The sequence below is a fragment of the Electrona antarctica genome (assembly GCF_951216825.1).
Source record: "Electrona antarctica genome assembly, chromosome: 9".
Classification (NCBI taxonomy): Eukaryota; Metazoa; Chordata; class Actinopteri; order Myctophiformes; family Myctophidae; genus Electrona; species Electrona antarctica.
Genome location: NC_136790.1, coordinates 11,816,769 through 11,830,947, shown reverse-complemented (window position 1 = coordinate 11,830,947; position 14,179 = coordinate 11,816,769). Strand labels below are relative to the sequence as shown.

Here is a 14,179-nt window from a genome sequence, read left to right as displayed (position 1 = left end):
GGTGGGGGGAATTCTGTGGAAATCGGTCTACAAGATTGTGAGCGTTTTCGGTACAAGATGTTTGGTGTAGAGAGAAAAAGGCAGGGACGAACTATAGGCATCAGCGCTAACCCCGCAGGGACCTCAGACAACAAAGTTAAGTGTTAACAGGAATTAAGATTGACCCTTTACAGGTCATGGTGGTCTACTCACCCTACCGATTCAAGTAAAAAACATTTAAGGTCACAAAGAGAAGTCCAACGCGCTTCAGCCACATTGTGAGTAGAAGTGCTCGCTCTGTGCTCAACAGTATATGACAATATGATATCAAAGGAATGTTTTATTAATTTGCAGGAGACTGTGACTTTATTAATTTGCAGAGGTGATTGCAAATTAATAAAACGTGCAGACCCAGTTGAGTGCTCCTGCTCCAGTATGGGTAGTCTACTTTGAAGTGCCCAGCATGGTAACTTTCTTTTCAGATAACAGTAAGGCCATCATCAGACATCAGTGGTAAACTAACAGGTGAATAGCACACACTGACTGTTACACAACACCATTTCAAATCAGGATGTTCTGAGCCCATACAGTAAGAACAATGGCATTCCACAAACCATCAAAGAAACAATTCTTCCACAGCACACAGGATAAAGAAACAGGGGGTGATATCTCCAGCTTTGCATCGACTTAAGAAAGATTATGAAACTGTAAAAAAAAATGCAGTGCGTCAAACTATTTCCATCACTCCCTTGTGATGTTAGCCCATACAGTTCAGTTAGTAGTTCACACATGCCTGCAAGGATAACTCAGTTAAAGCATGCATGAAACATGCAAATGTACTATCAACTCACAATAAAGGGCAGTAAAACGTTAACAGTTCATATCACACTACATTGAAACAGAGATGAGGGAAACTTTGGTGATGGATTTCAAAGCAGTCTATGTTTGTCTAAGCATAGGCCTATATCGAATTCAAACCCACACTGACATACAGAAGTTGTCAATGGGGTGAATGAACAAGCAGAAGAACGTTTCTTACAGGAAGTTGCTGAGGTGAGAACGTCTTTGATGTGTGAGAGAACAGTGTTTTTGTATTGTTTCCACATCGTTTTGTATTCTTATTTTCTCTATGATCTTAAATAGCCCTACATTGTATACTAATACTATAATATGTGTGTTGTTGTTAAATGTTTCATGTTTCATTCGATTTTTGGTGGGGTATTATTTTCTCTGCCTACCACAACAAACCTGTATCTGAGAGGCTTGAGCTAGAAATAGCCATAGAGTAATAGGGAAATAGCCTACGGTTTTGTTCAAAGGCGGTAATGAATATGAATATGATTTTTCAACTCCTCTCAGGCATATAAAGTTCCATAAATGTTCCATGGATTTATGATGGAAGTTGCAAAATAGTTCATTTTAAAACAGAAGAAAATAATTTGTCAATGTGGGAGACATGCATGACGTTAATGTCAAATCTAATGATTTTACATGCAACGAACGTCACAACATAAACATGTTACAGAACTCTCTCATGGACCTGGCTATAAAGTATGACAGGTCACAATTACATTCAAATTAAAACAACTTATAGTCGATGACAATGACATTTGTTTCACTACTTTGTAAAATATAACCTAAAATCTAAAGCGTATATACCGTATAACTTGAAGAAAATAAATAATTCAACAGCAATCTCACCTTTCAACGTGCAGCGCGCGAGCGGGTCATCAGACGGAACAGAAGACAAGCGATGATGACAGCTCAGTTCCAAGCGCCCGGAGTGACGAGTCTGGATCCCATTGCCTGGAGGTATGGTGGCGCTGTGATTGGCCAGTTGGTTATGATCACATTAATGCATTTCTTGCTGACCTGTAATGTTTAACAGCAAATAGATATGCTCTGAGACTGAGTCTGCTGCTGCTGTGGATCTGCTGAGAAAGAGAAACATTTTTGATGAATACATAAAAAATAAAAAGATAAAAAAAATCAAATGTGTACTTTCATGCAAGTTGCACCCCTACAATTGTATTTTTGTATTTTATTTTTATTTTTCAATGAAAAGACAGGATCGACATAGCTCTGATCCATAGCTCTAATGCATTAGAGCTAATGCATTAGAGCTAGGATCGACAAGACAAAAGTAAAACAAGAAACACATTAATTACATTAAATATTATTTTGATATTCTACTGACGAGAGAGAGAGAGAGGGACTGTGCCTTGGTCGTGGACTGCCAAATTAAGAAACAGAAATCTATTTGACTTTATGGATGGTTGATATGGGCATATATCTATGGATATGGGTACCAGATTAAGTTCCAGGGTGCACTCAATTTGTCGCTAAATTAACCCCGAATGATATCTATAGCAGTTGATCCCGCCCCGGAGCGGCACGACGTGAACTCAAACAAGGGCACCACCATAATCTTGCCGGAGACGCTCGAGCTCATGGGTATTGTAGTTTATTCTATTGACAGCTACTGTTGCACGGGACGGCACGTGCGCTGTCACAAAACTACAACCATGGCCGTTTGTAGTCGATTGACCAAAGCTTGCGTCAGCGCAAGGAAACAACAGCACGCCGGGCAAACTTGCGAGTGGTGGTGCTGCTGGTCAGTTTTGTCCATTGTAAAGCATATATACTGCACGCACAGTTTAAGCCAGCCCTTATTCTCGTACACCGGTTCAATATAGCGGAACAGATGAAATTGTTCGTTAGTGAGGGCAATCCACATTGCCTGAAGACGTTAGCGACGCTCCAACTGACAGGAGTTACATGTGATGTTCAGCATGTCAACCCTGAAGGTAATAACGTGGCTGGCTTTTGCCTATATAGGTGCTTGGCGAAAATAACCGATCTACAAGCTATTTTATCGGTCTTACAACCGACCTGTCAGCTTGTAGATCGGTTGTTTCCGGCAGCCGATACTGTCAACATTATCTAGTTTGCTTGACATAAATTAATGAGTTATGAGTTGACAGCTGGCAGCTGCACTTGAGAAATGTCCAGAAAAGCCTCTATCCATCTCTAACCCATCGCTGCACTCTTTGTCTTGTTCTAAAGGATTTGTTTTCAGCAGCATTATGGAGCCTTTTGTTTATGGTCTTCTAGCTAGGGTACGAGCATACTGTACATTTTATGTCTGCCTGTGTAAATGGCACAAAGGTATGTATGGAAAAGAACAGATATTCACTGTCTATACATAACCCACCCCTTGCATGTGTTAAATACCTTTTAAATCATGGCCCCGTTAGGGTATTGATATTGTTTTGTTAAAGCAAGTGTTATAGTTAAATATTCTGGTAGTACTCATTGCTATAGTGTTAGTTCAGTAACAGTAGTCTACACAGGATACATACAGATCAACAAGTGATGACACAAAGTTATAAGCAGACACATTTGTAACAGGAGCACTATAAGAATATAGTGCTTTAACTTTTAACGTTAAAACGTTTGTTGTTTTAACCAAAACATTTAACTTGCTCCCTGTCCAACTAACTATATCATAAAGTGATTTGGAATCTGCTATCCACATGTGTAAGAGCAATTAAAACAATAACTGTATTATTACAGTTGTTTATAGTGCTTGGTGAGGACAGCCCATTCCTCTCTACAATACAGATTATAGAACTACTCTCCCAACTACTTTATAGTGACGTCTTTTTCCCATGATCTTTGGCCTGGTGGAAGGTCAACTGCGAAGTCGAGTAATTTGGCCCTAGCAACATGATTATGTCCCTGTGCTTTAAGACTGCTTTGGGCCTCATCTGGTTAAGTCTGATTGTGTCTTAACACACGGAAGAGTCCCAAGCCCAGCTGTGTCTCTCCTTAAAGAGCTGGATCACACATAGACAGTAACGACTACAATCACCATCTGGTCTGCTGTGGCCACACTGCATCAATAGGGAGACTAAACGCACGCACGCGTGCATGAACCCTAGTGTACATATTCTGGGCACGTACTAATAGGCAAACATTTGACAAAAAAAGAAGCTGTATTGTGACTGTGAGCTAGCTTGTAGATCGGCTGTTTCTACAGAAGAGATTTGGTAGTAGGGATGGGACGATATAAATTACATGTCACCATTATTATTATTATGGATGGGGTATTGCAAGAGGACACCCTAGCCCCCTTCCTCTTTGTCATAGTCCCGGACTACGCATTAAGGAAGGCCATCAGTGGACGAGAGCAGGATATTGGCCTTATCCTAACACCAAGGAGGTCGAGACGACACCCTACAGTAGTCCTGACAGACCTGGACTACACAGACGACATCAGCCTGCTCTCCGACCACGTGGAACAAGCTCAGGAGCTCTTGAACAGAGGGTAGTCAGAGTGTGCCAAGGTTGGCCTCCGGCTGAATGCCGAAGAAAACTGAAGTTATTACATTAACATCCCATCGGAGCATCCACCCCTGACAACAACAGGAGGCACTGCTGAAGTCAAGGACTTAAAGTACCTGAGCTCATGAGTCAGCTCAACAGAGCAAGATCTTAAAGTGAGGAAGGCACTTGCATGGAGGGCCCTGGCCCGGCCAATGTATGGAACTCCAACATCCCTCGTCAAACCAAACTCAGCTTCATATACTGTATGCAACGGTAGAATCTGCTCCTATACGGCAGTGAATGCTGAACCCTGAAGCCAACCCTGCAGAAGTCTCTAGATGGGTGCTATGAATGCTGCATGCTGTACTTAACATCAGCAAGAGTGCACAAATACCAACAAGAATCTGTATGATGGAATGCCAAGGGTGAGCCAGAAAATAGTAGCCACCACTATCCATCAGAATCCATCTAGAATCCACTAGCAGGACACTGCCAGATCCATTTAAATACGACAGAGTTACGACAAGTAGCTCTTCTACATAGACTTCTATTGGCGAAGTGCTAGGCGAAGAGTAACAAGTCCTGGAACGGAAGTTGGGAGAATGCACTGGACTCAGACAACAGCCCAGCTTTAATGATCTTAAATTCCTTTATTTTAGATAGTTTTTAGTAATTGTACAACATAACCATTTCAGAATCTTTAGTTGTCACTGTGCAATACTTTAAAACAGTTGGCATGTTGCACACATGTCTAAAATTGATCTAGAGAGAAAGAGCCGATCTACAAGCTCACAACGCGTTGCAACGCTTGTGAAATAAGAGCGTACCAAATGTGCTCTCTCTCTTTTTACAGCGTTTTATCGAGTATGGAGGGTTTACTCTGTACTTTGCAGCTCAACAAAAGCTAATTCATCCTATAGTGTATATGACGGAGAGGACTATTTTACGATAAATTAAAATCTCCGCAATACGATTATTGTGAGCTTTTTATCACGATAATTGATAACTATTATCGTCCCATCCCTATTTGGTAGATAGAAAAAGGAGGGGACCAAGTACAGTGTAGAGTAGACCATTGGGGATTCCAGTAAACAAGGTATAAAAGGACGGGTTATGTGGTTAAGTAACAGTGAAAACTTACTGTGCTTTTCCCATGAGCTACTTGAGCCAATTTTTCTTTTTTTTCCTTCTTTTTTTATATATATTTTTATTTGGTTTTTCACATTTCATTTCCCCACACCTTCCCCCCCCCAGCATAAATACAAATACATCATTGTCCTCTTTCTCTGTCACGTCTTTGTACACTGCATACTCTGTTTCCTCACATGATAGGTATTGGATAATAACAACAATAATTACTGCAACAACAACAAATAACGAGTACATATATAAATATACACACCAGCAAAAGGAGATTAAGAATAAAGAGAAAGACAGCTTCAGGATAGACTTCGATAGACTTCAGAGAGGAGATCGACACCCTCTGCCCTCTTAAGAAATCTTCATCAGTGCCCAAAATAGGGACACCAGGGTGAAAGTGGTAAAAAGAAAAATACAACAACTGGCCTGTATTTTGCTGTTTAGTCAGATGAAGTATGAAGTCTAATGGTATCATTGTTTTTTCTTTTCTTCCAGAGCGAGTGGTGCCATTCCTCAGCCGTCCAACCCTGCCAGCCATGCTTCTGCCCAGTGGACTGCACCTTTTCAGTGCCAACGCAATCTGCGAGTCAGTAACCTGTAGTGCTTCCTACTAACTGCTGTACAGTACTTCTTACGTTGCAGATGGCAGTTTTGGCATTTTGGCTTGGGATTTTGGATATTGTATTAGCACGATTGAACCGTTGTTTTCTCCGGGATACTTCACAGTGTATGCTGCTGGGGAAATGTGCTGATTTTTTTTAGGTGTTCTCGGCTCACTCCAGTAGCCTAAAGAAGCCTTTGATGCCTCATAAGTGTGCATTTCCTACATAGGGAAGTTTTGGTGCCTCCAAAATAGGTTTTAGCCACCCCAGCGTCATGGTTCTCTCTCTAAAACAATACCAGCACAGGAAAAGAAAGTAACTGTAAACATTCTTATTATCCTTTGGTTTTTTAATTGCACCATCACATTTAGGTCTCAAATTAATGTACTAGTAGATGCCTCGCTCAGGTCTGTACATTTGGTGTGCAGCACATTAAAAACTAGAAAAAGTGCCCTTCTGGGCACAGGTCTCCACCAGGAGGATAGGAGTGTGTGTGATGTTTGGAAAAATGTTTAGGAGTAATATAAACATGTTTATTTGGGTTTTGTGTGTGTGTGTGTGTGTGTGTGTGTGTGTGTGTGTGTGTGTGTGTGTGTGTGTGTGTGTGTGTGTGTGTGTGTGTGTGTGTGTGTGTGTGTGTGTGTGTGTGTGTGTGTGTGTGTGTGTGTGTGTGTGTGTGTGTGTGTGTGTGACGCGACTTGGCCTGTTGTAGCGCCACCATGAGGCTGATTTGAAAACTGTCAAGTGGCATTTCTTCCTCAGCCTAGTAGTGGGAATAGGCATACACAGTTTCACCGCAATCGGACGCTGCGTTGAGGAGTTGTGGCGATTTGTACAAAACGGGCTACTCCTGAAAACTTTAGAAGCCAATCGTAGCCAATCAGGATGGATAATTATGAGAAATCAAACAAATCACATGATCACATGACTATGGAGAGCATGTGTACCGATTTGCGTGAAATTTGGATAAAATCTGAAGGAGTAATATTAGAAAATGTGTTTTACATATGTCGGCCTCCTGGTGGCGCTATAAAGAGCAGATGTGAAAAATTCCAGGCAAAGGTTTTTCCTTGGCCTCTAGGGAGTGTGCATACATGGTTTTACACAGATCGTTGCAGTTATAGGTAAAAACACAAATCGGCCAGTTATAGCGCCACCATGAGGCTGAGTTGAAAATATTCAAGTGGCATTTCTTCCTCGGCCTAGTGGGAATGTGGGTGCAAAATTTCACGGAAATCACACGATGTGTTCATGATTTGCAGCATTTTGTTTGAAACGGAGCACTCCTGCGAACTTTGGAAGCCAATCGTAGCCAATCAGGATGGAGTCTGAAAAATCTGAAAGACCCGTTTCGTTGAATGGCTCTATAGAGACTGTACCAATTTGCGTAATGTTTGGACAAAATCTGTAGGTGTACTGTCAAAACATTTGTTTTGCACAAAGCGGCCTCCTGGTGGCGCTATAACAGGCCAATGTCAAAACTTTGGAGCAGAGGTTCAGCTCTGGCATCCAGGGAGTGTGTGTGCTGTATGGCTGCGATCAAGCCAACGGTGCCAGAGATTAGCTGTTCACAGACGGACGGACGGACGGACACACGGACGGACGGACGGACGGACGGACGGACGGACACACGGACGGACGGACGGAGTGCAAAACATACTCTCTCCCCATGCCTTCGGACGGAGTGCAAAACATACTCTCTCCCCATGCCTTCGGCCTGGTGGAGACAACCAGCTCAGTGGCCTTGTGGTTAGAGTGTCCGCCCTGAGACTGGGAGGTTGGGGTTCAATCCCCGGCCGGGTCATACCAAAGACTTTAAAAATGGGACCTAATGCCTGCTTGACACTCAGCATCAAGGGTTGGATTGGGGGTAAATCCCTGCGACATACTAGCGTCATGTCCAGGAGGTGTACTTCAAGCTGCCTCACGCTACAGAAACAGGAGATAGGCTCCTGCCCTATGGGCCTCATGGCTCGGCAAGGCTACTTACTTACATTAAAAAACAAGTCATGCTGATTGCTGAATGGATCTGATTCTGATTCTGACTAATGAAAATCATCATCCTCATTATCGTTTAATTTTCCGCCACTGTGACACCTGTGACACCTCAGGTACCTGTTTGAAGTGAGTGGACAGCTATCCAGTGACCAGTGCCTTCAATGGCTTGAATGGGAAGCCACGGTGCTTCAGGTAAGATTTTGTTTTGATCGAGATAAGAAAACATATTATACGGTAATAGCATTGCTATAGCTCTCAAAAGAGGAGTTCATATAAAGAAATGTGTGTAGTTTTATAGTAAATCAAGACTCAATAGACTTTCTCTTGAAGTTGTACTTTGTCATTGCCTGATCTGAAGCAGTTCTCTCTTAATCCCTTTTTGGGCGGGAACCCCTTTTGGTGTTAGCATCATGTCATGCTTTAGCTATTGAAAAATAGCAGATCTACAAGCTCATAGCGCGCCACCGAGTGGCGCGCTACGAGCTTGTAGGTCTGCTATTTTTGAAAAATCGAAGAACGACTGACATAGAAACATAGCTTTTTCAGAAAACTGTCAGGATGTAGAAGACATTTTTAGAATCTCAGGTCAAAATGGGTTAATCCCTTTTAACCACTTAGGCTCCATACATGCATTGTCATACGTGTTGTGAGCTTGAAGATCTGCTATTTTCACAATTTTGAAAATATGGAAATTGTCAATACATTTGACTGGGTTGAAAGTGCTTAATGTTTTAGGTTGATGTTTTGTTTTGTGTAGCCGGCGCTCATGGAGGCCCTCCACATGGCTGTGCTGCAGGGGAAACGAGCCGAGGCATCCAGGTGCCTCCAGGGACCCCTCAGCCACCTGGACCAAAGCCTGAGGAAGACCACCACACCATACCTAACTGCTGTACGTACACACACACACACACACACACACACACACACACACACACACACACACACACACACACTGTGTGGCAGCGGTGGCCGAACGGTTTGCGGAGCGGTCTTGATACCGGAAGGCCGCCAGTTCGTATGCCCGGACCGGCACGTTAAAATTACCACCGCTGAACTGCCCTTGAGCAAGCATTGAACCACTACCATGAAATGTTCTATGAGCAGGGCCTGGCTGTAAACAAGTATCTGATGCTTAGTCCAGTTACCCTGGGTAAATATAGTAACTTTGCTTTGCTTTGCTTTTACACACACACACACACACACACACACACACACACACCCTGTTGACCTACATGAATAACAAGAAGTACTGAACACACTCATACGCCTACTCACTCACACACACAAATGTATGTGTGTTATATATTAGCAAGTCTAGAGTTCATGATGCATTATTGGAAACATAGATTGAACTAAGCTTCCCCTCTGTGCTGTGCAAGGCCCCTCGGGCAATGTTTCCCCCTGCTTTTTGCTTTCTGGTGATGCTAAGCTGGTACCGCATCTTAAGTTGTTCACGGGGTAGGGGAGGAGATCCCTAATGGCACTGGTGTGTGTGCGTATGTGTGTGCGTACAGTATTTATGTTTCAGCTTGGAGATGGGGGATGGTAAAGTTCAGTTACGCTTGGTATCCATATTCAGGACCCTGATGCAACACTTTTAACTGGTCTTGTATACTGTAGTGTATATGATGTGTCTGATGTGTACAAACACACACACACACGTGTCACGCACACACACACTATATAGTTCAATTTCTTTATGCTATGTTTGATGTCAGACCAAAGCTTGACGTCATTCTGGATTCTGAATCCAAAAACACAGAAAAATAGGCTGGGTCTTATTCAGTCTTTTTGAATTCAGAATTGTGTGCCGTCAGTTGTGTATAAAATGCATATACAATCTAATGCAGTTGTCTTCTTTTTTCAGGAAGCTGTTTCTGTGGCCGATATCGTTCTGTGGGCATCACTGCACCCTGTTATGTCAGATTCCACCCTAACAGGTGAATGCTGCTAATATAGATGCCTGGGCTTATATCTTTTACGTTACAAGTAAAATGGTAAATGGTGCATTTATATAGCGCCTTTATCCAAGGCGCTTTACATAGATTGTGCATTACATTCACCCATTCACACACACATTCATACACCGATGGCGGCGGAAACCATGCAAGGCACCAACCTGCACATCAGGAGCAATTAGGGGTTCAGAGTCTTGCTCAAGGACACTTCGACACTAACTCTGGGGGAGCCCGGGTTCGAACTGGCAACCCTGAGCCACCGCCGCCCCACCCCTGAGCCACCGCCACCCCCTAGTAACCTACTTTAACATTTTACTTTACTTTATTGCTTTATTTGGACAGGGCATATTAATGAACATTACATCAAAATGTAGCGTAAATACACCGGATTTAGCAGAGATGCTAATTTCCATCCGTAGTCCCCGGACATTGAACACTAAACAAAACTGACAAGACATGAGAGGACAGCATACAGATAGTACAATTCAAACACAGTAAAAAGAGAAAATAAGAAATTGAGAAAAATAAGAAAACTACTAGGGTAGCACTACTCAATTGTGGACTGATTTGACTTATAACTTATAAAGATTTGCGAGTCCAGGTTTCCAATGACATTTTAGATCATGTTGGTCTCGTGTGAGCCTGGGTGCAGCCTTAGATCCTGACAGATCCTCTCAGTTGTTTGTGAAACTCAACTTCGTCACCTGTGCCGATGGGGCTTTGTGACCCCGCCACCTATGCTCTGGAAATCCCTATCTGAGGATCTAAGGCTAGCCAAGTCAGTGTCATCTGTTATCACTTTTATATTAAAGGCCTTATCTTAAGTCTTTATTGAGTCTTTTAGTCACATCTCCCACATGTCCTTTGTTTTTGTTTGTATTACAATTAGATGTTTTTTTACTAGACAGATGTTTTTTCCTTATTGCAGTATTACTCGTTATTCTAAAGCCTATTTTTAAAAGCACTTCATAGATAAAGTTGACTATTTTACCTTTATTTTATTGCTCATCCATGATCTAAGCTTGAATTTTGACACGTGTTTGACCTCACTTCTCTTTATTCTTCCACTGTTCTTTTCCCTTTCCTCTTTTATCCCAGGCGAACACAAGGCACTGCGTACATGGTTTGACCGTGTGGCCGGTCTGCAGGCCTGTCAGACTGCAGCTCAGAAGGCGCTGCAGGGAAAAGGCCTTGAGGCACTGAAGGGCTTCATGCAGAGGCAGCCTGCCCCACACTGCAGCCAGCGCAGAGACCCCCAGACACACAGCAGCAGCCCCACTGAGGTAAGGGCCTTGAGGCACTGAAGGGCTTCATGCAGAGGCAGCCTGCCCCACACTGCAGCCAGCGCAGAGACCCCCAGACACACAGCAGCAGCCCCACTGAGGTACAGCAGCACAACTATAGTCTGGGTATGCCTGGAGAGTAGAACACGTACCAAGACTCCACATCATACCTGGAGTATGCTCTCTTATGTACCCCTTGCTACTCTTTCTCCTGTATCTCATATACCTACTGCATCGGAGAAAAACAAACTGTACTGTAAGTTTGTTTTCAAATCCTACTTTTTTTTTGCACAACTAAAAGTTAACAGCGTTCAAAGTGAGGCCAGAGTTACTCATTACCGCTCACTTCAATTAAGGAAACCGCTCTCCTTTGTAAAGTAGATTCAGTCTCAGGGTGAGAATTAACCTGGCTCTGTGGATTGTAAATTAAACCTCTGTTAGGCTATAGAACAGTATACTGTATAAGGATTACATCAGTATTTCTCTATCCTTTAGTCTGTTGTACCACTTGTGGAGCTGTTCGACTCTTAACAGCTATTTTATCTCATTTTTCTTTTAAAGGGCTTCAGTGGGTCACATTGTATCACACTGTATTTGACATTTGTTAAAACAGTTAGAGGATTTGAACACACTGTATTTGACTAACATTTGTTAAAACAGTTAGAGGATTTGAACAGGTGTTAGTCAAATACAGTTTGTGACCTTTGAGACCCATTGAAGCTCTTTTAAAGAAAGTTTTGACTTTGAGGTTGTTTTGGATATGTGAGTTTAATTGTTCTGACAACCAGTGTTGGCATTTGACTTGAAAAAATAATGATTGTGTTCCTGCAAGTGCAATATGTAATATACTGTATGTAGACTCATAGGAATAGACTATGTGACAACCAGGTATAGTCTGGTGACCACCGGAGAGACGGGTGACAGCCGGAATGTAGACGGCACCCCGGGAGCAGTGTGGGTTAGCGCCCCAGCCTGCATCCTCCGTGAGGAGGAAGCCCAAAAATCCACCACTCCTGAATGAAGTGTCTGTTGCTGGGAGTCTGGTGCAACGCACAGGTCCTCGCTGTACTCCTGGTGAGAGCAGGAGTGGACCTGGTGAGACGTAGGAGGGGCCCGGACAGGAGGCAACCCACAGAGCCTAGTCCCTCCACATGCCAGAATTGTACCTCTCAGTCCCGGCATAGTAGTTCCGGAGTGGTTCCAACGGATTGGTCTTTCCCTAGTGGGTCTGATCGAGGGTAGCTACTGGGACGTAAGTCGGGACTTGATCACCCCGGCTGGGACACCTGAGTGAGGGGTATGATGTTCGCGGTCATGTTCGATGACCGTGGGATACATCACTGAGGATATGTCCCAGTTGCATCCATGCGATGTTTTTTCGTTCTTATGTAACACATCTAAAAAAAAATAGATGTGTGTGTGTCCTGATTTAATCTCGAAATGTCTGGTACAACTCCCAGTAGACCAGAGTAGCTCCACTATATTTCTATTTTATTTTTTTATTTTTATACTTTTTGAATTATTGAACCTTCATTTTATAATGGAAGTCAACGGCACTTATTGGGACGTGACCCAAATTTGTAGTCATATGTCATTAATATGTCATAGACGACACACAAGTCTGAGATCTATATTGGAACCGTCCTCACTGCTGGTTTTCTTTTTATTGAGGGGCGCTAGCTCCTCCTATGCCCAGCTTTACGGGTTTGTGTGAACACAAACATTGGCTTGTGGTTGGCTGATCCCATAGTGATGATTTTATTGGCTGAGCAAAGTACATATTGAAGATAAAAGTGAGGGCAGAAAAGTGAAGACGCCAAAAAGTGACTGGCTGGAATCACTTTTGTGATGATTTGATTGGCTGAGCACGGAATGTGATGTATGATGATGTATGCACTCCTCACTTCAAACAATATGCAATATGATGATGTCACAGGAGTTTCTGGGACACAGTGACTGAAGTTAAACCTTTACTTTTGGAGAGTAGCAGGTGAAAATATTAGCTTAGCCAGAACTGCCATGTAATATCCATTTTGTTCTGTGGCTGCAGGGTGAGGGAGAACGTCAGTTCTCCGAGGAGGAGATGGAGTCAGCTGCCGTCACATGGGGTCAAGGACTGGACAGCTGCTCAGTGAGCACAGAGAGAAAACACCCCATGTAAGTATCCACTATCTCACATTAGCAGTTTTTAGGCTCCATGCATGCGTTCCCTCAAAGACACTTTGGCAAGACACGTGGCTGTTGATGGACACTTTATGTGGCCCTAACCACTAACAAAATCCTAATTTATACATTGTTGTATGGGGGGAATTACTAGTTAGTAGTTTGATAGTAGTATCAAAAATGACATACAAACTACTAACTAAGTAATAGTACTACGATATTACTTGATGCACCAAATTGGGAAGTTGGGAGGGTTGGGGGTCTCAGGGCATAAAATGGATACAGACATATTAAAGACAGTTCATTAAAGTATCTGTTTTGATGTCTTTTTAATGAGTATTTTGATGATGTCTTGTTTTTAATTAAGTTATAACACCTGCAATGTGATCATTCAACCCAGGAGGGACGTTCCGGAGCCAAGCTCCGGCATTGACTGTTTTTCAGCTGACAATCTGTTATTTTCAGCGAGCAACATGGGCGTACGACAGAGTATTATTATGAATTAGGCTAAAGCCACCGAAATTATGGATTATTTCATGCTGAGCACTGAGTTCACTTGTGCAAGTTAACTCTAATAAAAGATAATTAATCTAAGAGATGCATGAAAACCTTCCACTTTAGTAGGCTATTTTTATTTGATGAAACTTGTCATTACCACAGGACCTTTTGAACCCACTCAAAGTCGGTTTGTACAGTTTCAAGAACAACATGACAATTTTAATCAAGA

At 42.7% G+C, this 14,179-nt stretch overlaps 2 protein-coding genes across 2 annotated transcripts in view; one reads left to right on the top strand and one right to left on the bottom strand.

The window, feature by feature from the left end:
- Positions 1 to 1,813, bottom strand: part of arhgap9 (Rho GTPase activating protein 9) — a gene marked incomplete at its 3' end in the record, with an annotated part of 95,305 nt that extends 93,492 nt beyond the window's left edge. Inside the window, exon 1 of the mRNA XM_079510357.1 lies at positions 1,681 to 1,813. The remainder of the gene's footprint in view (positions 1 to 1,680) is intronic.
- Positions 1,814 to 2,547: 734 nt separating this feature from the next.
- mars1 (methionyl-tRNA synthetase 1) overlaps positions 2,548 to 14,179 on the top strand; it is a 35,643-nt gene continuing 24,011 nt past the window's right edge. Inside the window, exons 1-7 of the mRNA XM_079510355.1 lie at positions 2,548 to 2,786; positions 5,944 to 6,034; positions 8,162 to 8,240; positions 8,806 to 8,937; positions 9,916 to 9,988; positions 11,105 to 11,289; positions 13,340 to 13,446. Of these exons, the coding sequence (XP_079366481.1) occupies positions 2,684 to 2,786; positions 5,944 to 6,034; positions 8,162 to 8,240; positions 8,806 to 8,937; positions 9,916 to 9,988; positions 11,105 to 11,289; positions 13,340 to 13,446 (770 nt within the window). The 5' untranslated portion in view covers positions 2,548 to 2,683. The remainder of the gene's footprint in view (positions 2,787 to 5,943; positions 6,035 to 8,161; positions 8,241 to 8,805; positions 8,938 to 9,915; positions 9,989 to 11,104; positions 11,290 to 13,339; positions 13,447 to 14,179) is intronic.